We start from the raw sequence: 24840 nt of genomic DNA, 5'->3' as shown, positions 1-24840 counted from the left end.
TAACGAGATCTGACTCCCTCTTCTGGAGTGTCTGAAGACAACTACAGTGTACTTACATATAATAAATAAATAAATCTTTAAAAAAACAAACAAAAAAAAGACCTAATACCAATACTCCTCAAACTATTCCACAAAATAGAAACTTAAGGTACTCTACCCAATTCATTCTATGAAGCCACAATTACTCTGATACCTAAACCACACAAAGACCCAACAAAGAAAGAGAACTTCAGACCAATTTCCCTTATGCATATCAGTGCAAAAATACTCAATAAAATTCTCACTAACCAAGTCTAAGAACACATCAAAACTATCATCTGTCCATCATGATCAAGTAGGCTTCATCCCAGGGATGCAGGGAAGGTTCAATATATGGAAATCCATCAATGTAATCCACTATATAAACAAACTCAAAGGAAAAAAAAACATATGATCATTTCATTAGATGCTGAGAAAGCATTCAACAAATCGAACACCCCTTCATGATAAAAGTCTTGGAAAGATCAGGAATTCAAGGTCCATACCTAAAGAAAGTAAAAGCAATATAAAGCAAACCAGTAGCCAACATCAAACTAAATGGAGTGAATCTTGAAGCAATCCCACTAAAATCAGGGACTAGACAGGGCTGCCCACTTTCTCCCTACCTATTCAATATAGTACTTGAAGTCCTAGCAAGAGCAATTAGACAACAAAGGAGATCAAGGGGATACAAATTGGAAAGGAGGAAGTCAAAATATCACTATTTACAGATAATATAATAGTATATATAAGTGACCCTAAATCCACCAGAGGACTATTAAACCTGATATACAACTTCAGCAAAGTAGCTGGATACAAAATTAACTCAAATCAGTGGCCTTCCTCTAGGGCAAACAAGTGAAGAAACATTTCACTGAAGTGGACACAGGTGTGAAAGGCTAAGGCAGATTTGTAAAGGAACATTTTGCTAAAGCAGACACAGGAGAGAGGATGTTCTGCTAAGAGAAGCATGGGAAAAGCCATGAGATAAAGGATTCTTTGCTACCCGATAAACAAATACTGGTCTGCCTTACATTGCATAGTAGAGCTGCATTTTTGGGGACTCCATAGAAACATACCAAAAAACTTGTTATGTGCTGCAGTTTCTTGCTGCTTACAAGGAAGGCTGATTGGAGACACATGCTGAGACAGAGCCATGCTGAGGCAAGGCACAGGGAGGACACATGATGTTTGGAGGGTCTAAATAGGACTTCTCAGACTGATGGAGACAGAGCTTGGCTTGCTTATAGAGCTGGTTGTGCAATACCAACATATCTTGCATCATTGCTGATCTTCAATTCCCTGAGAGAGACACAGCAGAGAACTCCTGGTGTTTCTTTTGGTCCCTCCTGCTGACTTGAGCCAAGGCTGAGTCCTGGCTGTCTCTGCTAGGTCATGTCACCCCTGTTGCTAACCCGACTCTACTGAACTGGATTGCTGGTGTATCCATGAGATGTTTGTGAGTGGATCAAGTGCTGCTGCCTGCTAACCTGTGAACTAAACTGATTTCCAGACAGCACAGACAAGAATTGCTCCAAAGGACCTTTCTAAACACATGCACACTCCCCTGTATCTTTTTTTTCCCACTACCTCTGGTGGGTGGTGGGCTACAGGGATGTTAAAGCATTTTAAAAAACATTATTAAAAACAAGGTTTGAAAAATTAAAGTCACAGAGGTGTCCCTGCATGGAGGCCTCGAAAGGTGATTGCATGAAGCTGTAAGGGTAAATGAAGCCTGGATGCCAAGGAGAGCTGCTTAACAGGGAGTGGAAGCAGCCCAAGAGAAAGAAGTATGTTGCAGTCAACAAAGCCGAAAGGAGTTGCAGATCTGAAGAATGCTCTGACTCCAGACATGGAAGTGCAGTGTTTGCAGTTTGCCTAGATAGTTTTTCAGTCTTGCTTTAGCTTGGTATTTTCTCACCGTGCTCCCTTTTCTCCATTTTGGAATGGTAATATATATTCTGGGCCATTGTATGTTAGAAGTATGTGATCTGATTGTTTTTTTCTTTTAAATTCACAGAGGATTGAAACTTTGGATGTTTAAAGAGTGCTGATACTGTGCTAGACAGTAGGCACTTTTAACATAGGATTAAATGTATTTTGTATTGTACAAGCCATGGGGACCAAGGGAGTAGGATATGGCAGTTTGAAAAAAAAAAATTGCCTCAGTAGGACCGTAATAAGGGGCACTATTAGAAGATGTGGCCTTGTTGCAGGAGCTGTTTCAACTGAGAGTGGGCTTTGAGGTTTCAAAAGCTCAAGCCAGTCCCAGTGGTTCACTTTCTCTTCCTGCTGCCTGCCAATCCAGATGTAGAACTGTAGGCTCCTTTTTCAACACCAAGCAGCCTGCACACTGCCAATATTCCCACCAAGACAATAATGGAATAGAAGTCTGAAAATGTAGGCAGGCCAGACCCAATTAAATGTTGTCCTTATTAAGAGTTGTCTTGGTCATGGTGCCTCTTCCCAGCAATAAAATCACTAACACAGCCTTTGTTGAACTGTTCTGTATGTGTTTGAGGGGGTGTCCTTTCAGCACATACCCAGGCAATTTACTTGCTTCCTGTTCAGAGACTCAAGCCATCTAAAAGTAACAGAACAGGGCTTTCTCAGCTCTCTTCTACCTAAAACTGGGCATGTACAAAGCTCTATACATACACATGATCAAGAGTTCCAAGAATATGCCACAGCTTTCCAGAGCTCTCAAAGTTGCTTATTCAATCTCCTTTACCTTCTATGATTACTGTCCAGCAACTTATTTGCTATTTTTTCTTTCTGCTGCCTGGAGTAACTGGAGTTCTAAACCATCCCCATTGAGTATATCCTTTTTTATATTTCTTTTAAAAATTAATAAAATGTTTTGATCATGTTTCTTCCCTCCACCAATTCTTCCCAGATCCTCCCAACTTCCCTACCCATCCAATTTTATTTTTTTAAATGATCAAGGAAAAATAAACTTGGAAACAAGTAAGCTCTGAGCCATTTCACATAAGTCAAGTTGTAAAAGCCATCATTCCCAGAACTTGGGGAAGTGAGAAGTCATTCTGCTTTCGAGAATGGCTACAAAAATCATGGTTTTCACATGTTCTAGGATTATGCAATTAGTTTTCAAAGTTACCGCACAGCATTATTTTTAAAGGCAGTAGGAACATACACCAACATAAAATGCCACGAAGGTCAAATATTAATCCATTTTTAAAACTGAAGACACTGTATTTATTGCTGCATTCATTTAAATAAAGTTCTGAGTTAAGAAAAGGTTAAGGACGCCCTAGAAACAACAAGAAGGTAATCCCTCAACAAACCTAAAAGAAGACAGCCACAAGAACAAAATGCCAACTTTAACAACAATAATAACAGGAAACAACAATTACTTTTCCTTAATATCTCTTAATATCAATGGACTCAACTCCCCGATAAAAAGACATAGACTAACAAACTGGCTACACAAACAAGACCCAACATTTTGCTGCTTACAGGAAACTCATCTCAGAGAAAAGGATAGACACTACCTCAGAATGAAAGGATGGAAAACAATTTTCCAAGCAAATGGCATAAAGAAACAAGCTGGAGTAGCCATTCTAATATCTGATAAGATTGACTTCCAACCCAAAGTCATTAAAAAAGACAGGGAGGGACACTTCATACTCATCAAAGGTAAAATCCTCCAAGAGGAACTATCAATCCTGAATATCTATGCTCCAAATACAAAGGCAGCCACATTCATTAAAGAAACTTTAGTAAATCTCAAAGCACACATTGCACCTCATACAATAATAGTGGGAGACTTCAACACACCACTTTCACCAATGGACAGATCATGGAAACAGAAACTAAACAGGGAAACAGTGAAACTAAGAGAAATTATGAATCAAATGGATCTGGCAGATATCTACAGAACATTCTATCCTAAAACAAAAGGATTTACCTTCTTCTCAGCACCTCATGGTACCTTCTCCAAAATTGACCACATAATTGGTCACAAAGCAGGCCTCAACAGATACAAAAATATTGAAATTGTCCCATGCATCCTATCAGATCACCATGGACTTAGGCTGATCTTCAATAACAAAATAAATAATAGAAAGCCAACCTTCACGTGGAAACTGAACAACACTCTTCTCAATGATACCTTGGTCAAGGAAGGAATAAAGAAAGAAATTAAGGACTTTTTAGAGTTCAATGAAAATGAAGCCACAACATACCCAAACTTCTGGGATGCAATGAAAGCATTTCTAAGAGGAAAACTCATAGCTCTGAGTGCCTCCAAAAGGAAACTAGAGAGAGCACACATTAGCAGCTTGACAACACACCTAAAAGCACTAGAACAAAAGGAAGCAAATTCACCCAAGAGGAGTAGACGGCAGGAAATAATCAAACTCAGGGGTGAAATCAACCAAGTGGAAACAAGAAAAACTATTCAAAGAATCAACCAATCAAGGAGCTGGTTCTTTGAGAAAATCAACAAGATAGATAAACCCTTAGCCAGACTCACTAGAGGGCACAGGGAAAGCATCCTAATTAACAAAATCAGAAATGAAAAAGGAGACATAACAACAGATCCTGAAGACATCCAAAACACCATCAGATCCTTCTACCAAAGGCTATACTCAACAAAACTGGAGAACCTGGATGAAATGGAGAAGTTCCTAGACAGATACCAGGTACCGAAGTTGAATCAAGATCAGGTTAATGATCTAAACAGCCCTATATCCCCCAAAGAAATAGAAGCAGTCATTAATAGTCTCCCAACTAAAAAAAGCCCAGGACCAGATGGGTTTAGTGCAGAGTTCTATCAGACCTTCAAAGAAGATCTAATCCCAGTTCTTCACAAACTATTCCACAAAATAGAAACAGAAGGTACTCTACCCAACTCATTCTATGAAGCCACAATTACTCTGATACCTAAACCACAAAAAGACCCAACAAAGATAGAAAACTTCAGACCAATATCCCTTATGAATATTGATGCAAAATCCTCAATAAAGTTCTTGCTAACCGAATCCAAGAACACATCAAAACAATCATCCATCCTGACCAAGTAGGTTTCATCCCAGGGATGCAGGGATGGTTCAATATACGGAAATCCATCAACGTAATCCAGTATATAAACAAACTCAAAGACAAAAACCACATGGTCATCTCGTTAGATGCGGAAAAAGCATTTGACAAGATCCAACACCCATTCATGATAAAAGTCTTGGAAAGATCAGGAATTCAAGGCCCATACCTAAACATGATAAAAGCAATCTACAGCAAACCAGTAGCCAACATCAAAGTAAATGGTCAGAAGCTTGAAGCAATCCCTCTAAAATCAGGGACTAGACAAGGCTGTCCACTTTCTCCATACCTATTCAACATTGTACTTGAAGTCCTAGCCAGAGCAATTCGACAACAAAAGGAGATCAAAGGGATACAAATTGGAAAAGATGAAGTCAAAATATCACTCTTTGCAGATGATATGATAGTATATATAAGTGACCCTAAAAATTCCACCAGAGAACTCCTAAGCCTGATAAACAGCTTCGGTGAAGTAGCTGGATATAAAATTAACTCAAACAAATCAATGGCCTTTCTCTACACAAAGAATAAACAGGCTGAAAAAGAAATTAGGGAAACAACACCCTTCTCAATAGTCACAAATAATATAAAATATCTTGGCGTGACTCTAACTAAGGAAGTGAAAGATCTGTATAATAAAAACTTCAAGTCTCTGAAGAAAGAAATTCTAGAAGATCTCAGAAGATGGAAAGATCTCCCATGCTCATGGATTGGCAGGATCAACATTGTAAAAATGGCTATCTTGCCAAAAGCAATCTACAGATTCAATGCAATCCCCATCAAAATTCCAAATCAATTCTTCAACGAATTAGAAAGTGCAATCTGCAAATTCATCTGGAATAACAAAAAACCTAGGATAGCAAAAACTCTTCTCAAGGATAAAAGAACCTCTGGTGGAATCACCATGCCGGACCTAAAGCTCTACTACAGAGCAATTGTGATAAAAACTGCATGGTACTGGTATAGTGACAGACAAATAGACCAATGGAATAGAATTGAAGACCCAGAAATGAACCCACACACCTATGGTCACTTGATCTTCGACAAGGGAGCTAAAAACATCCAGTGGAAGAAAGACAGCATTTTCAACAAATGGTGCTGGCACAACTGGTTGTTAACATGTAGAAGAATGCGAATCGATCCATTCCTATCTCCTTGTACTAAGGTCAAGTCTAAGTGGATCAAGGAACTTCACATAAAACCAGAGACACTGAAACTTATAGAGGAGAAAGTGGGGAAAAGCCTTGAAGATATGGGCACATGGGAAAAATTCCTGAATAGAACAGTAATGGCTTGTGCTGTAAGATCGAGAATTGACAAGTGGGACCTCATGAAACTACAAAGCTTCTGCAAGGCTAAAGACACCATCAATAAGACAAAAAAACCACCAACAGATTGGGAAAGGATCTTCACCTATCCTAAATCAGATAAGGGACTAATATCCAATATATATAAAGAACTCAAGAAGGTGGACTCCAGAAAGTCAAATAACCCCATTAAAAAATGGGGCTCAGAACTGAACAAAGAATTCTCACCTGAGGAATACCGAATGGCAGAGAAACACCTGAAAAAATGTTCAACATCCTTAATCATCAGGGAAATGCAACTCAAAACAACCCTGAGATTCCACCTCACACCAGTCAGAATGGCTAAGATCAAAAATTCAGGTGACAGCAGATGCTGGCGAGGATGTGGAGAAAGAGGAACACTCCTCCATTGTTGGTGGGATTGCAAGCTTGTACAACCACTCTGGAAATCAGTCTGGCGGTTCCTCAGAAAATTGGACATAGTACTACCGGAGGATCCAGCAATACCTCTCCTGGGCATATATCCAGAAGATGTCCCAACCGGTAAAAAGGACACATGCTCCACTATGTTCATAGCAGCCCTATTTATAATAGCCAGAAGCTGGAAAGAACCCAGATGTCCCTCAACAGAGGAATGGATACAGAAATTATGGTACATTTACACAATGGAGTACTACTCAGCTATTAAAAAGAATGAATTTATGAAATTCCTAGCCAAATGGATGGACCTGGAGGGCATCATCTTGAGTGAAGTAACACAATCACAAAAGAACTCACACAATATGTATTCACTGATAAGTGGATATTAGTCCAAAACTTAGGATACCCAAGATATAAGATACAATTTGATAAACGCATGAAACTCAAGAAGAATGAAGACCAAAGTGTGGACACTGTGCACCTTCTTAGAATTGGGAACAAAACACCCAGGGAAGGAGTTACAGAGACAAAGTTCGTAGCTGTGATGAAAGGATGGACCATTTAGAGACTGCAGTATCCAGGGATCCATCCCATAATCAGCTTCTAAACGCTGACACCATTGCATACACTAGCAAGATTTTGCTGAAAGGACCCAAATATAGCTGTCTCTTGTGAGACGATGCCGGGGCCTAGCAAACACAGGAGTGGATGTTCACAGTCAGCTATTGGATGTATCACAGGGCTCCCAATGGAGAAGCTAGAGAAAGTACCCAAGGAGCTAAAGGGATCTGCAACCCTATTGTTGGAACAACATGATGTACTAACCAGAACCCCGGAGCTCTTGTCTCTAGCTGCATATGTATGGAAAGATGGCCTAGTCGGCCATCAATGGAAAGAGAGGCCCATTGGACTTGCAAACTTTATATGCCCCAATATAGGGGAATGCCAGGGCCAAAAGAATGGGAATGGGTGGGTAGGGAAGTGGGGGGCGCTATGGGGGACTTTTGGGATAGCATTGGAAATGTAATTGAGGAAAATATGTAATAAAAATATTAAAAATAAAAAAAAAGAAAAGGTTAAGGATGAAAATGTTTCCCAGTGCATATGCTGCTTTTATAGACAATCACATTTTGAAGGTGACTTCATCAGTACTCCTAAGACATTCTCAGAGGGTTTTTTGTTGTTGTTTTGTTTTTTTAAGACCAAACTGAACATGTGTTTTATATCCCAGACAAGTGTACTACCACTGAGTAGATACCACTGAGTGGGCTATATTCTCTGCCCAATCTTATTTATTTACTTTTTAAATTCATTGGTTTTGTATTTTCTGAAGCCTAAAACTTGATGTAATCCTTCTGTCTCAATATGCCAAGTACTTGGATTACAAGCATATGTTAGCGTATCCAGCTTGCTTCTTCTCTTCTCTAGGTCAAGGGTGGGGGTGGGGTCTCAGGTAGCCTAGGCTGGCCTTCAATTCCTGATCCTTCTGCCTCCATATCCCAAGGGCATGCATTTATCACACCAGGCTCTTGATATTCACTTTCCATTAATTAGGTCTTCAGTAATTATTAAATTAATGTAGAGTTACGTTACTGAGTCAAGAAGAACCTAACTGGGCATGGTGGCATAGAGAAGGCAGGATTGCAATGTTGAGGTCAGTGTAAGCTATGAGAGCAAAAGCTCCTAGAAAGACAACTGTGCCTTCAATCTAACTTTCTGAAAGGCTGATTCACTGATGAGAACTTCAGTGATGGTGCAGAGTTTGTAATGCTGACAAGTTCTGAGACAAATTATCTTGGACTGGTTTTAGCACTCTTCATGGCCATTTATTGTGTTCCTCTGTACCTGACCTAACAGTTTTGTGAGTATTACATAAATCAATTGGAATGTAGATACAGAGCACTCAGTTTTAAGCCAACCACAAAGCCAAGGATACCATCAAAGAGCATCTCAAGCCTAAGAGTCATTTTTTTTCATCTTGGTTTAACCCACCTAGCAAATACTTCCACCAATGTAGATTAGCCCAGAGATCTAATATAGAAAATGATTCCTAATGATATTCTGATATTCCCATAGATTGAGGACTAGCCCAATTGTCATAAGAGAAGCTTTCGCCAGCAGCTGATGGCAACAGATGTAGAGACCCAGAGCCAAACATTAGGTGGAGTTTGGGGAATCTTGTAGAAGGAGAGGAAGGATTGTAGGAGCCAGAGGCAGATCAAAGATACCACATGAATATGGCCCACAGAATCAACTAACCTGGGCTCATAGGATCTCACAGCAACTAAACTAACAACCATGAAGCCTGCATAGGACTGGTCTAGGCCCTCTGCATATATGTTACAATTGTGTAGCTTTGTCTTCTTGCTTGTGGGACTCCTAACAGTGGAAGGAGAGGTGGTCTCTGACTCTGTTGCCTGCTTAATGGATTCTTTTAGCTCCTACTGGGTTGTCTGGTCTAGCCTTAATAGGAGATACTAAGTCTTACTGTGACTTGATATGCCATGTTTTGTTGATATCCATGGGAGGCTTGTCCTTTTCCAAAGAGAAATGGAGGAGGAATGAATAGGAATATGGAGAGGTGTGGGAAAGACTAGAGGGAGCAGAAGACAGGGAAACTGCCCTTGGGATGTAAAAAAGAAAGAAAGAAACTCTGTGTGTATGTGTGGTGGTGGTGGTGGTGGTGTTAGAAAAGGTGTGGCCTTATTGGAGAAAGTGCTTCACTGTGGAAGTGGGCTTTGTGATGCTCTTGCTACCTGCCTGAGGAGAGTCTTCTTCTGTTTGCCTTCAGAACAAGATGTGGAACTCTCAGCTTCTCCTGTCCCATGTCTGCCTGGATGCTGCCATGTTCCTACCTTGATGATAATGGACTGAACCTCTGAACCTGTAAGCCAGCCCCAATTAAATGTTGTCCTTTATAAGAGTTGCCTTGGTCATGGTGTCTGTTCACAGCAATGAAAACCCTAAGACAATATCCCAATACAACAAGCTAGACACAGTGAGGCATGCCTGCAATCTCAGCACTTAGAACACTAAAATCTGGGGATTGTGAAAGTGAGGCCAACCCTGATGGCATACTGGGAACTTGTCAATGAGGTAGAAGGGAAGAAGGGAAGAGCTGCTGTGCCTAGCCTTACTAGTCTCACTAATCATTTTTAAAAGAGGAAGACTGGATAAAATGTCATTTCAAGAATAAAATCAGAGGCCAGGATACAGTGGCTCATCAGTTAAGAATACTTCCTGCTCTTTCCGAGGACTGGAATTCAGTTCTTAGTACCCCACCCCCAACCCATGTATTGTGGCTAAGCTAACAACTGCTCTTGATTCCAGTTCCAAGGGTTGGCCACCTTCTTCTGGTCTCTTGGAGCACCCAACACACAAGTATTCCCCTCAACATATAATTTTTAAAATTAAAATATATTGTTTTAAAAATATAACAGCCCAATGGCTCCACTTGGGGCTATAGCAAAAATTTAAGCCACAAATGAAACTTATGGACTGTTATGAGGGGGTCTTAAAGATTAAGAAGGAAAAACATAGGGTGGTGATGAATAGAGGTCATCTCAGCATTTGGGTGGAGGCAAGAGCACCATGCTAATCAGCTACAGTGAGTTTCAAAGCTTGTCTTCACTATGTGAAAGCCTATCTTTTTCTAAAAATAAATAAATAAACAAACAAATAAATAAATAAATAAATAAAGCTCTAAAAGCTTTTCCTCTTGTGGTCTGTGTACTCTGGGTTATTTTTAGACTTGTTTTCCAAATGGATAAAAGGAGTGTAAGCAGTTCTACAGATCTAATAGTCTATACTGGAGGAACTGGTCAATGTAGCTTTAACAGGACTTATAGCATGTCTGTCTCCATGCCCCCCTCTCCCCACTCCATCTCTTCCTCTCCCTGTCTCCATCTCTCTCTCTCTCTCTCTCTCTCTCTCTCTCTCTCTCTCTCTCTCTCTCTCCCTCCCTCCCTCCCTCCCTCCCTCCCTCCCCGTCTCTCTCTCTCTCTATGACTCCGTCTTCCTCTCTCTTCCACCCCATCTCCCTCTCTGTCTCCCAGTCTGCCCCCTCTCCCACTCTCTTTCTAATTCTCTCTGTCTCTCTCCCTCCCTGTCTCAGTCTCTCCGACTCCATCTCTCTTTCCGTCTCCATCTCTCTCTCCAATCTCTGACTCTCTCTCCCTGTCTCTGTCTGTCTCTGTCTCTGTATGTCTCTGTCTCTGTCTGTCTCTGCCTCTCTCTCCCCATCTCCCTCTCCTGTCTCTGTCTCTCTCTCCCCATCTCTGTCTCTCTCTCTCTCTGCCTCTCTCGCTCCTCTCTCTCTCTCCCATCTCTCTCTCATTCTCTCTCTTCGACACTGTCTCTGTCTCCCCCATCTCTGTCTCTCTCTCCCCCCGACTCCATCTCTCTCTCATTCTCTCTCTTTCTGACTCTGTCTCTCTCTCCCCATCTCTGTCCCACTTTCCGACTCTGTCTCTCTTTATGAATCTGTCTATCTGTCTCTGTCTCTCTCTGACTCTTTTTATCTGTCCCCGTCTCTCTCCGACTCTGTCTCTCTTGCTCTCTCTCTCCTCATCTCTCTCTCCATCTCTGACTCTCTCTTTCTCCATCTCTCTCTTTCTCTGTGTCTTCCTCTGTCTCTCTCCGTCTCTGTCTCTCTCTCTTTCCGACTCCATATCTCTCTCTCTCTTCCCGAATCCATCTCTTTCTCTCTCTTCCCAACTCCATCTCTCTCTCCCCCGACTCTCTCCCTCCTCATCTCTGCCTCTCTCTCTCTCCCAGTCTCTGTCTCAGTCTCTCTCCATCTCCGACTGTCTCTCTTTTTCCATATCTCTCTCCCCCCGTCTGTGTGTGTGTCTTCCTCTGTATGTCTGTCTCTCCGTGTCTTCATCTCTCTCTCTCTCCCCCCCGACTCAGTCTCTATGTCTCTGTCTCTCTGACTCTGTCTCTCTCTCCCATCTCTCTCATCTCTCTCTCCATCTGTCTCTCTCTCCCCATTTCTCTCCCCGCCTCTCTCTCTCTCTCTCCCCATCTGTCTCTCTCTCTTCAATTCTGTCTCCATCTCTGTCTGTCTCTCTCCATCTCTGTCTCTGTCTCTTTCTCTCTCCATCTCTGTTTCTGTCTCTCTGTCTCTGTGTGTGCCTGTCTCTGTGTGTGTGTCTGTCTTTGTGTGTGTGTGTGTGTCTGTCTGTCTGTCTGACTCCATCTCTCTTCTTTTTTGAAATAGAATCTATGCACTACAGACTAACCTCAAACTAGCTATGGAGACAAGAATAACCTTTAACTTCTAATCTTTCTGTCACTGTCTCGCAGGTGCCAGAATTAGAGGTATGTCATTGATCTCTACATTTTTCTATCTTATTTCTTTAATATTTTTATTTTCTTTCCTTTTTGCCTTCAGAATCTCTTCCTCTCTTTTGTTATTGCTAATCATTGTTTATCGTTGCAGATAATGTTTCAGCCAAAGATCAGCATGTGATGTACACATACACTCTTAGATCTTTTCTGGGTGAACCTGAGTTTCCCCAACCCATGGGCATATGAACTTACTCTCATATTTCCCCCATATTTGATATCTCTTTTCTTTTCTTTTTTTTTTTTTTTTTGAGACAGGGTTTCTCTGTATAGCCCTGGCTGTCCTGGAACTCACTTTGTAGACCAGGCTGGCCTTGAACTTAGAAATCCACCTGCCTCTGCCTCCCGAGTGCTGGGATTAAAGGCGTGCACCACCACGCCCGACTGATATCTCTTTTTTTCAATGTTCTACAAGACTTGTAGTTCTCTCAGCCTCACAGTTGGAGATGATTATTTAGCAAAGCAGTGGTTGTAGGTTCACCTCTAAGATACACCATTTCACTAACCCTGGGTCATTGGCTAAGTTTCCAGTACCAGGTCCAATATCCCTCTTGTTTAACCAGTCTTAAGTCCAATTAGAGAGATGTTGGTTGCTGCCAAGACACTCATGCCATTTCTGCATCCTTAGGGTTATTGTGCCATGCTGATCTTTGTTGTGGTTCATAGACATCATAGGTAGATAGAACTATTGATCCTACTATTTCCTCCTTTGCAAGCTAGCAGTGTACCTTATGCTACCATGATTAGGCTTTCTGTGTCTAAAGTGCATAGTGTCTTAAGCAATAGTACTTAGCTTACATCTCTGAAAGGAGCTCTCGTGAGCAAATAGACCTTAATTTAGGTGAAGGTATACTCTAATATCTGTTGCTTCTGATCAAAAGTACAGAGGTGGATAGCTATTGTCAAATGCCCCTGAATAGCTGAAAGAACTTCTCCTGAAAAGTAACTTCTATAAGATTTCAAGATCTAGTAATCTTTTTATTTCATTCATTTTCTTTTTCTCTTTTGGGTAGCGTCCATTAAAAACTAAATCACTGGAGAGAAGGAGAGGAAGGATCTAGAAGCAGTTAGGGTGAGCAGTCCAAGGTAAATATGATCAAAATACATTGTGTGCATGTATGAAAATTTCAAAGAATAGAAATATATATTTTCTTTACTCCATCCATGTTAGCATGTCTATTGTTGTCCTTTTATGGATTTGCAATGTAAGTAGCTGTTTCCTTTGAACTTGTGTGGATGGAAGACAATAAGGGCCCAAAAATGTACAGTTTAAAAGAGCCCAAGGCCTGTCATGGGGCTCTGAATGCCTACTGATATCATCATTACTGTGGAAATCAGAGCCCTGAGTACTTCAACCAAGATTTTTATTCTTTTGGACTAGGACAGTAAGACTCTAAGATTCTCAGATGATTCCAATGCAGATCTATGTTAGAAATAAACAAGCCAGATATTATTTCAGGTGCCAGTTAGCACTGACATTTGTTACGAATCTATAGATTCCTTATTATTTGGGAAATACAATTATAAACCAATATATTTTTCCATACTTTAGAGTCTCAAAAATTCCCAGAAGGATGAATAAGAGCTCACAGCTAATGCCATTACATAACAGACACAGAAGAGAATCACAGATGCTCAACAGGTTCAAGTCCCATTGCTAACATCCCACAGACCAGAAACGAAACTCAAATGTGAGACAAACACAAGACTCCAAAAACCTTGGCTTCTGTGATGGTTAGTATGTTCAATTTTACAGGATGAGAAAAGTGCAAGAGAGGAGCTTCGGAACATACTTGGAAAGCATTACCTAGATTAGGTTGGTCTCTAAGACTATCTGTGAGGGATTATCTAGATTAGACAAGCTGAGTAGGAGGACCTACTCTAAACATTGGCAGCACCACTACATGGGCTTGGGTCCTAGACTTGATAAAAAGGAGAATTAGAACTCTGTATCCATGTTCATTTCCCTTTGCTTCCTGTGGATGTAGTGTGAGCAGGTGCCTCAAGAGCTTATCATTCATTTCACCCCCCACAGTGATGAACTTGACTGTCAAATGGTGACAGGCTAAACCTTCCTCCTCTAAGTCAGGTGTTTTGTCACAGCAATGAGAAAAGTGACTAAAAGATCTTATGAGCCATGATAGTCGAGAAAAGGACAATCCAAAATGAAGGGTCAAATGTCTTATTCTAGAAACAAAGTTGCATATACTCTCGTCTGCATGGATTATTTAATTCACTCCACATAACTTTATGAAACAAATGTCCTTGTTTGGCCTTACACTTTTCCCACTGAACACAAACTGTTCAGGTTAATACGTCAAGCTGAACACCCAAGTGATACTACAGGGAAGTCTAGAGCTCTAGAATCATGTCCATCGCTCTTAGTGCCCTAGTTACTTTTCTATCACTGTGATAAGGCACCGTGATCAAGGTAACTTATAGAAGAAAATGTCTACTTGGGATTTACAATTTCAGAGGGTCTGTCTATAACCATCATGGTGGGGAGTATGACAGTGGACAAACAGGCATGGTACTGCAGCAATAGCTAGAGAGCTTACATCTGACCTACAAGTATGAGAAAGAGAGGGAGGAGGAGGAGGGAAGGAGGAAGGCAGACAGAAAGAGACAGATAACTAACTGGCAATTGGCAATAGTAGGCTTTTGAACCCTCAAATCCAGCCTCCAAGTAGCACACCTCCTCCAACAAGGCAACATTTCCTATTCTTTCTCAAACATTTCCACCAACTGGGAACCAAGCATTCAAATACACTACTCATGCTTAGTCAAACCATAACACCTAGGTAATTGCTACCCTCTATGGCAAAAGTTGCCTTTCAAAAGCCCATTATTGGAAAGTTGGGCCCTCTGCATATTCAATGTAAAATCTAACATTCTAATTCTAATATTCCATCCTAACTGGACTTGTACAAATTATTCTAGTGAAACAGAGGATGTACAACTCAAGACCAGGAGGACATAGCACACATTGCTATATCAGCTTCTGGAGCAAGTATTCCTTTCCCAAAATAGATTTCCACTAAGACCAAAAGACTTTTGTATCAAAACCATCAAACTACATCAGTCCCAAATGCTGAAGCACTGCCACTTCTTCCTCACACTACCATAAATCTCAGATTAGGAAATGAAAAATGCAAAAATAACAGTGGCTATAATAAGCCAATTAATTCTCAAAATCAGTCTCCTGTCTCCTTCAATAAAAGTTAATTCGGTGAGTCATCATCTCTGTAGATATGTCCAACTCATGTTTTACAGGCTTATAAGTACCGCCAGGATAGGGCTCTGAATCAAGCCCAAATACAAAATTGTGAACTTGCTTAATTTTTTCAACTCAATTGTGCATTTTATAGATGACAATGTTGAATTACAACAAAAGAATGGTTGGGCATATCTGCTACAATAATAGTCAAATGTTATCTAGGTCTGGAGTTGCCAGGCAAATTGTAGCTAAATGAAAGAGCTATCATAAATTGCACATTGAGAAGTCACAGCCAAAAGCTATCAGGGAGACCACAGATGCCCACAGGTATTAGGCAGTGCCAGGAAGTCCTTTTTGAACAGAAAAGAATTACATGTCATATTTATCCAAGTCTTTAATAAATAAATAGAAAAAATAAATTAGATTTTGATATTAACAATATTACATTGCTAACATTTATTTAGGCTCTGTGCACATCTTACTTCAAATATCTCATCCAAACTGTCATCTTCATTATCAACTTTATAGGATTTAGAATTGCCTTCGTAGGCACATCTGGACTTGACAGAGTTTCCAAAGAGGTCCACTTGAGGAGAGAAGCCCCACTCCAAGAAGGTACAGCCAATATCCAATAGTCTAGTGTCCTGGCCTTAATAAAAATGAGGAATGCAGAAAGCCAAATGTGTGTCAGTGAAGTGGAAATTTCTGGTTTCTTTGGAAACCATGTTTTGTGGGGGAAGACATATGGAAAGGACACATGATGTTTAGAAAGAATATAAATATGACCACAAAGAGTAGGACAAGGCTAGTATTTTGATTCGTCATGCACTGCATTGTTGACCTTCACTTGCCGTAACCTCATAGAGAGTAACTCAACAAAGAACTTCTCATGATATTCCAGCAGCTTTTGTCACTTCCGCAGACTCAAGCCTCACAGTTTACTCTGGATCAAGCTGCCCCTGTTGCTTCATGTGTGCTGTCTGCTGAATGGACTGAACCATAGCTGCCAATTTGAGTGTGGTGGTTTGCTAGTAGACTGAACTGCTGATATCCTGACCAGAAAATTGGGATTGCCCCAAAGAACTATTTCTAAACAGGTTTACTTCCCCCATGTCCTAATAACCTTTCTTTTCCACCACCTATGGTGGGTGGTAAGCTAGAATGGAGGTTAAAACATTTAAGAACCCTTATTAAAAGTAGGTTTAGAAAAACCAATGACTAAACAGCAGCATTCTCACCTCTCCCCACCCCCGCCTCGCTCCTGCCTGATTATTGAAGCAATGTGCCTATTACTATGTGTTCCCTGCCAGAAAGACTATGTATGCCCTTAACTACTGAGCCAAAGTAAGCCCTGATTTCCTTAACTTGACCACAGCAATAAAAAGTAACTCATATGCCCATTTTACAGATGAACAAATAACATTCAAAGAGGTGAGATTGGTTGCCCAAGTACCACACCAAATAAGCTACAGATCTGCAAGTTAAACCTAGGCTGTTCATCACCAGAGCTACTGATAAGTTTCGTAATTCATTCTCTTAGAGCAAGAAAGACCTACATAAATAGAATGAAAACCAATCACAGTGGAAACAACTCAAATACAAGGACCTACCTCACAAGGTACAAAATGACATTTAATGAAAATAACCCAATGTTATTAACACAAAGGTTTCTATAACACTATTTAAAATAGTAAAAACTATGAAGCAGGTGAATCCTCAAAAGTAGCTAAATAGAAAATAAACTATATCAAAAATCTATGTAAATGAAATATAATAATGAGAATACCTACTATTATCATTTAGTAAACATGGGTTCAGCATCTACAATTTGCCTAAGATTCTTTTATGTGTTAATAAAATGAATGAAACAATGTCCTTTCTGTCTTGTGAAACTTAGGAAGAAATTGAAACAATATAGAAAAATTTTAATATAAAATTTTAAGTTAGAAATTTTAAAATGTGGGACCATAAAAGGCAGCCTGATTTCTGGTTGAACTACATTTGAAACCCTGGTGACCCCACAGGTAACCCTGCAAGGAATGGTAGGCATTTTGCCATGTTCCTGGACACCAGGCCCCTGACAAGGAGCTGCAGTTCTCCATAGGTCTATGGCCATCAGTCACATAAGGGCAACACCCTAAGCCCCTACACAGGTAGAGGACTTGACCACAGATCACATGGCCTCAAGACAGATCTCCATTTTAATGAGGTACCTAAAGGTCTGAAGGGATTTGCCAATTAATTCCCCTTCCCAAACACTCCTCCCTGCAAAAGGTATTTAACCTGAGGCCCACCCTGAGAGAGTGGGGTATGGTTTTCTCATCACCACTCTCTGCCGTAACAATAAACGACTTAAAACCATGGACTGTCTCTTTTCATCAGGATTCACCATGGGGAGCAATGGGAAGGCCTTCATCTAAAGAGCCAGCAGCTAATCTCTTGCAGAAGGCCTCTCAGCACTCCCAGCTATGGCTTCCACCAAGCCAAGACACCTGTGAACAAACTAAGAACTCTCTCCTCCCCAGGGACCCAGCTGGAGCACTCCTCTCTTTTCCCCTTCAGCCCCAGGCTAGATCCAACCCACTGGCCCCCACTCCATTCTCAGCTCTCCTGCTGCTCCCAGCAGCTCCTGAGTGCTCAAGAGTGTGAGAAACAGATGTCCCTCATCTCCCAGCAGACTCAGGGACTCCTGAGCCAGCTCTGGCAGTCCTGGGGGACCTCAGACTGTGCTCCCCCACCCCTGGAGTGGGGGTCCCTTGGCTTCCCATAGCATGATGCCCACCCAACACCAGTGGGGGAAAGCACAGTTTCCCCAAGTGGCCCAGGCCCTGGGAGGGACATGGGGCACTTCCAATCCCACAATAAAATGTTACTATTTGAGACAGGATTTATACAGCCCAGGCTAGATTCAAACTTGGTATGCAGTCAAGGATAAATCTGAAATTCTGATATTCCCACTCCTGCCTTACAAATGCTAAGATTATAGGTGTATGCAAATGCATGCTTTTTTCTTTCCTTTTTTTTTTTTCAGTGCTGGAAATTAAATCTGGAATTTCTTGCATACCTGACAAGAACTCTACCAACTGAGCTATATGCCCAGTTTAAATTTTGTATGAAGTCATTTCCATGCAAAGAAAATGGATATAGGAGCCAGTCGTGGCCATATATGCCTGCAATTTCAGCACTTATGAAGCTGAAACAGAACAATTAAGGGTTCAAGGCCAGAGACTAGAAAAGGTGATGGCTTAGCAGTTATGAAGATCATGTACTCTCCTTGCAAAGGACCCCAGGACCTGTGTTAGAAATGCTCACAACACCTTCCAGTTGCAGGGGATCTGGCTCTCGGGCCTCTTAGAGCACTATACTCACACCTATATCTACACACAGACATATGGAAATATCTAAGTAAATATGTAAGTAAAAATAAATCTTTGAAAAAGGAGTTCACTGTCAGCCTGAGACACACAGAAAGACTTTGTCTCAAGAAAAGAAAGAAAAAGAGCAAAATTTTAAGGAAAAAGTATATAAGAAAATATTCAAAAGTTAATATATCAGTATGCCCACTATGCTGCTAACTATGCATGAGTAGTATCATTAGTAATTGCATCCTTATCATTCAAATTAGCTGAAATGAGATTTTATAATAATAATGTTTTGTGTTTTAATCCTAGAGATTATAAAGTGTAACCACATACATCATCTTTTCAATAACAGTATACCACTCATAACAGCTATGTGGTTCGTTGTCCTCATATTCCTTTTTTTATAAATACAGAGCCTCACTATGTAGTCTTGGCTGGCCTGGAGCTCATTATATAGACCAAACTTGCATTGAATGAAAGAACTCCATGTGCCTCTGTCCTGGATGCTGGAATTAAAGGCAAGTACCACCATGGCCAACCTGGCAAATACTTTATACCGAACTTTTTTCCAGAGAGAGATTAACCCTATTTTGCCAAAGAGTGAGACCCAAAGAAAGCAAATACATTGTCCAACATCATATGGATAACTTATTAAATGATTTAAAGGAAAGACTCCCTTCAGTATAACCGATGGCCCCTGTGGAGGTTCAGGAGCCATCTTCAAAGCTTCTGTATGATTAGGGATATGAGAATATATGGGATGTTTTCTTAACATTCATAAGCAGTCTCCCAAGGCCTTGCATTAGACCAGAAGGGATGTGGAGGTAGATTACCATGCTGGGTTTTTTGTTGTTGTTTGTTTGTTTGTTTGTTTGTTGTTTGTTTGTTTGTTTATCCAGAATGGAAGGAAGTTAGGTGGGGACTGATGGCTTCTAAGAGTTGTATGGCCACATGCTCCTGAAGACTTACCTATATTAATCTCATCATCGGTCAGCGTGTCTCCAATGAAATCAAATTGAAATGACTGGAGTGTCTGAGAAAATTTCTGAACCGCAGAAGAGTAATCTGCAAAGAAAGAGGACAGTAGACATGGTCAGCACTGCTATCCTCTCAGCAAGTCCCTCCTCCCAGTTACAGCAAACAGGGGAAACACACAGACACATCACACAAGCAGCAGCACCTACACAAGGAGGTTAAGGGATTTGAATGTTCAGAAGACAGTCTGAACAAACGAAACAGCCATTTAAGGGAGTCTTGGACATTTTTGTAGCATATTTTCATCCTCAATCCCCCTTCTCTTTGACTTGAAACTACTTAATTGAACTCTCCATTATGCACATGCCAATATTTTCTTATCCTGCATACAACAATATCAACAACCATCCCACAAAAAAATAAATAAATAAACAATTAGCTCAATTTTATACATGTGGAACTCAGAATTCAAGACTTACATAAGAAAGCTGGATCTAGAAGTCAGGTAGTCTACCTGCCTCTCCACTGCCCATCCCATGACAACATAGCTACTACCTAGGTATTTTACACACTCATTAGATGGAGACTTGAAATATGATATTGTCGAGAAGAATTCACAGTATATTTATGAAGGGTTCAAACCAAAAAAACAATGATTTTTTTTTGTTAAATGAGTGTGATTATATAACCAGATGTATGCTTTGATTTTTGTCAATGGCTTTCAATTTGCATTTGTAAGTATTCAATGGTGGCAAAAAATTTAAATCACAACAAAGTAAATCACATTAATATACACTTTAGAGAAATTATTTTGGCCAACTTTTAAAGCATTACCTTCAGCAAGAAGTGAAGCAAGCCTCTTAACCTTTGCTACTCCAAGAATGAATCAAAGATCTGTCACAACACAGATCCCAACTGGGAGGGACTTGAAATGATAAGTGGCCAGGTGGTGGACAAGCTGTTTCCAGTGGGCAGCTGCTAAGGTCAAGGAAGAATCAAGCCTGCAGGAAATGAGGCTGGAGATTCAGGCTCTGCTGGGTCTTAATGTCTGCTATTTCTGCTCGGTATATTCAGACTCATCTTCCTCTAAGAGAGAACATTTTGCTCCACCACTACCTTAAAACTGCTTTGTCACACATTGGTCAGCTTTTGTCTCTGCCCCATGGGGTCTGCCTTTGCTTTTACCATTCAGTAACAACAAAAAAAGGTTAAGAATACCTCACCCTCTGAGTTCTTTTAAATGGTCTGTTTTTATTGTTTTATTTCTTTTTACCTGTTTGCTTTACATCCCTATCAATTGTCCCCTCCCAGTCACTCCCTCCCACAATCCTTCCCCACATCCCCCCCTTCCCCTCTGACCTCTCCTGGGTACCCCCCCCCCCACGCTGGCACATCAAGTCTGGGGGTGGGGGGGCTAGGTGCTTCCTAACCCACTGAGACCAGACAAGGCAGCCCAGAGAGAACATATTCCACATACATGCAACAGCTTTTGGATAGCCTTGCCCCAGTTGTTCAGTACCCACATGAAAGTCAAGCTGCACATCTGCTACATGAGCTAAATGAGCAGGGAGGCCTACATACAGCCAATGTATGTTCTTTGGTTGGTGGCTCAGTCTCTGAGAGCCCCCAAGGGTCCAAGTTAGTTGACTCTGTTGGTCTTCCTGTGGGGTTCCTATCCTCCTTGGGGCCCACAATTCTTCCCATTTTTTGATAAAAGTCCCCAAGCTCCATCCACTGTTTCTCTATATGTATCTACATCCGAGTCAGCTGCTGGGTAGAACCTCTCAGAGGACAGTCATGCTAGACTCCTGTCTGCAAGCATAACAGAGTATCATTAATAGTGTCAGGGACTGGTGTTTGCCCATGGGATGAGTTTCAAGTTGGGCTTGTTATTGGTTGGCCATTCCCTCAGTCTCTGCTCCATCTTTGTCCCTGCATTTCTTATAGACAGAATAAATTTGGGGTTGAAAGTTTTGTGGGTGTGTTAGTGCCCTATCGTACCAGTAGGGTGATGAGAAAAAGGTATATTCTTTTATGTTTGGTTGGAAATATTCTTAGAGGTATGTTAGGTCCATTTGATTCATAATGACTGTTTTGTTATTTCTCTGTTTTAGTGTTTGTCTGGATGACTTGTCAATTGGTCTGAGCAGGGTGTTTAAAGTCTCTCAGTATTAATGTGTGTGGTTCAGTGAGTGATTTAAGCTTTAGCAATGTTTCTTTTACAAATGTGGGTGTCCCTGTGTTTGGAGTGTAGGTGTCCGGATACAGATAACACCTTGGAAGTTTTTCCTTTTATGAGTATGAAGTCTCCTTTTCCTGTCTCTTTGATCAATTCTGGTTGAAAGTCTATTTTATTAGATATTAGAATGGTTACTCCATCTTTCTTCTTGGATCCTTTTGCTTAGAATTTTTTTCTAGCCCTTTACTCTGAGGTAATGTCTACCTTTATTACAGAGGTATATTTCTTGTATGCAGCAGAATGATGAATCATGTTTTCACATCCACTATTGGCCTGTGTCTTTTTATTGGGGGATTGAGTCTATTCATGTTGAAATATTAATGATCAGTGATTGTTAATTTATGTTATTTTGATGTAATGTTAGTGTGTGTGTGTGTGTGTGTGTGTGTGTGTGTGTGTGTGTGTGTGTTGTTTATGCTGGTATGGAATTACTTATTTCCTGTGGGGTTTTTTGGGGGGAAGAGGAATATCTTCCTTTGATTGGAGTTTTTCTTCTAGTGTTTTCTGTAGGGATAGATTTGTGGATAGATATTGTTTGAATTTGGGTTTGTCTTGAAATATCTTGTTTTATCCATCTATGGTTATTGAGAGGTTTTTTGGGAGGGTATAGTTGTCTAGGTTGGCATCTGTGGTTTTTAAGATGTTGTAAGCTATTGATCCAGATCCTTCTAGCTATTAGAGTCTGTTGAGGAAGTCAGGTATAAATTCATAGGCCTGACCTTTTAGTCACCAGGCTATTTTTCCCTTTCTGCTTTTAATATTCTTTCTTTGTTGTGTGGCAGGAGGATTTTCTTTTCTGGTTCAGTCTAATGGTGTTCTATAAGCTTTTTTTATATTTATAGGCATCTCTTTCTTTAGGTTGGGAAAGTTTTCATCTGTGATTTTGTTGAAAATATTTTCTGGGCCTTGAAGCTGCAACTCTTTGCCTTCTTCTATTCCTATTGTTCTTAGGTTAGGTCTTTTCATGGTATCCCAGATTTCCTGGGTGGTTTGTGCCAGGAATTTTTTAGATTTAACATTTTCTTTGACTGATGTATCAATTTCTTCTGTCATATCTTCTACGCCTGAGATTCTGTCTTCCATCTCCTGTATTCTGTTGGTGATACTTGTGTCTGTAGTTCCTATTCTCTTTCCTAGGTTTTCCATCCCCAGGATTCCCCCAGTTTGTGTTTTCTTTATTGCTTCTATTTCTACTTTCAGGTCTTGCAGAGTTTTATTTATTTCCCTCTTCACCTCTTTAATTGTATTGTTCTGTATATCTTTAAGGGATTTGTTTCCCCTTTAAAGACCTGTTTGACTGTATTTTTTCCAAGGGATTTATTTATTTCCTCTTTAAAGGCCTCTATCATCTTTACAAGATTGGATTTAAGGTCATTTTCTTGTGCTTTGGTTGTGTTAAGATATCCAGGGCTTACCACAGACATGCAGGTATGCTCTAAAGGTGTCATATCGCTATGGCCTTTGTTGATTGTGTCCTTTTGAGGGCCTTTAGCTATCTGGATGGCTTTGGTCCCTAGATGTTCCTCTGTTGTAGAAGGTATTGGGATGGTTGGCATTGGAGGGAGGACCCTTGATGGTCCTAGTATGGCAGGCCTCTAATGGGAATCCTTGGGCTGTATGGTTCCTGAGTAGCAGGTCTGTATGGTTCAGAATTCACAGGTCTGATAAAGGTGGGCAGAGAAGTGGCAGGAGAATCTTGGTGTTTTAGTCTCTAGCTTGCAGAGACTTAAATCCAATTTATATGTGATAAGTCACAAAGAGCCTCTCCCAATACAGATTCTATTTTTTAAAAAGTATATCCATATGTGATTATGATGCTTTCTTACTACCTAAATTTAAAAAATAAATGCTATAGACTTACATGAGATCAGAGAGAGCCTCCTTCTTGTTCACCTCCTCTATTTCATCTCCAATAATATACTCCTTTCCTATCTTCCCTGGGACCTTCAGGGAACTCTCAGCACATATGTAAAGCCCAGGGCCTCACTCTTCCTTATTAGCTTTTGCTTGTTCAGGCTAACTGACACAACTTGGGGCCTACTCTCCTCTGCAGAGAACAAGAGGTTACTTTAGTTTACATCACTACAACCAACAGGACCTTCAGCATTGTGTAGCTTGCTTTTAAATCCTTTCTCTTCTGCTTCAGGTGCTTCTCACCTTGATCTGTAAAACAGACAAGGTAAAAAGAAAACATATATTCCTAGGGATAACCCATCTTGCCTCCTGGACAACTGGAGCAAGTTAAACTCTCAACCGCTTAGGAAGGTAATTTAAATCTTTTTCTCAAACCTTGAAGCTTTTCAACAAATAAGTAAATAAATAAATAAACAAACAAATAAGGGGAAAGACCTAGACCTGGCTAAATGTAGTAGCACACACCTTTAATACCTGCACTCAAGCAGCAGAGGCAGGCAAATCTATGAGTTCAAGGCTAGCATTGAGGACAGCCAAGGCTACAATACATTGAAACCTTCTCTCAAAATAAAAATAGGCTCTGAGAAGAGACTGGATCAAATCACTGCCATTACTCACACAGAACAAAACAAAAATAATATTTCTTCTGTAGTTCCTACTCCAAACTCCAAAACAATACCCACTCCACCAGCAAGAAGTAGCCAGACAGAAAATTACTCCCTCTAATCTTCATATTTACAGGGCCTGAAATAAAGAAGATCCTCTCCCCAAACGTATGGCCATAAAAACAGGCCAAAGTTCTCAGGAGATTTGCCCCCATGACGTTGGAGAAAGCAGCCAACCCCCATTGCATGTCCTGGAGCTTGAAGGTTACAAAACCAAGCAATCTGACTTTTCCCCACCCTATAGTTTCAAAATTCAATTTATACCAAAAGCAGCTTCTGGGCTTGGCAAAGGCAGGCCCTCCCTGCTTACTGC

General features: G+C 40.6%; 1 protein-coding gene across 1 annotated transcript in view; it reads right to left on the bottom strand.

The window, feature by feature from the left end:
* Ophn1 (oligophrenin 1) overlaps positions 1-24840 on the bottom strand; it is a 351191-nt gene that overhangs the window by 228466 nt on the left and 97885 nt on the right. The window contains exon 3 of the mRNA XM_021152888.3: positions 19704-19799. Coding sequence (XP_021008547.1) covers positions 19704-19799 — 96 coding nt within the window. The remainder of the gene's footprint in view (positions 1-19703; positions 19800-24840) is intronic.

The sequence above is a fragment of the Mus caroli genome, unplaced genomic scaffold, assembly GCF_978045245.1.
Source record: "Mus caroli unplaced genomic scaffold, Mus_caroli_1 scaffold_5, whole genome shotgun sequence".
In the NCBI taxonomy this organism is placed as follows: Eukaryota; Metazoa; Chordata; class Mammalia; order Rodentia; family Muridae; genus Mus; species Mus caroli.
Note: the sequence above shows the minus strand (reverse complement) of the source record. Positions and strands in the feature narration are given on the sequence as shown.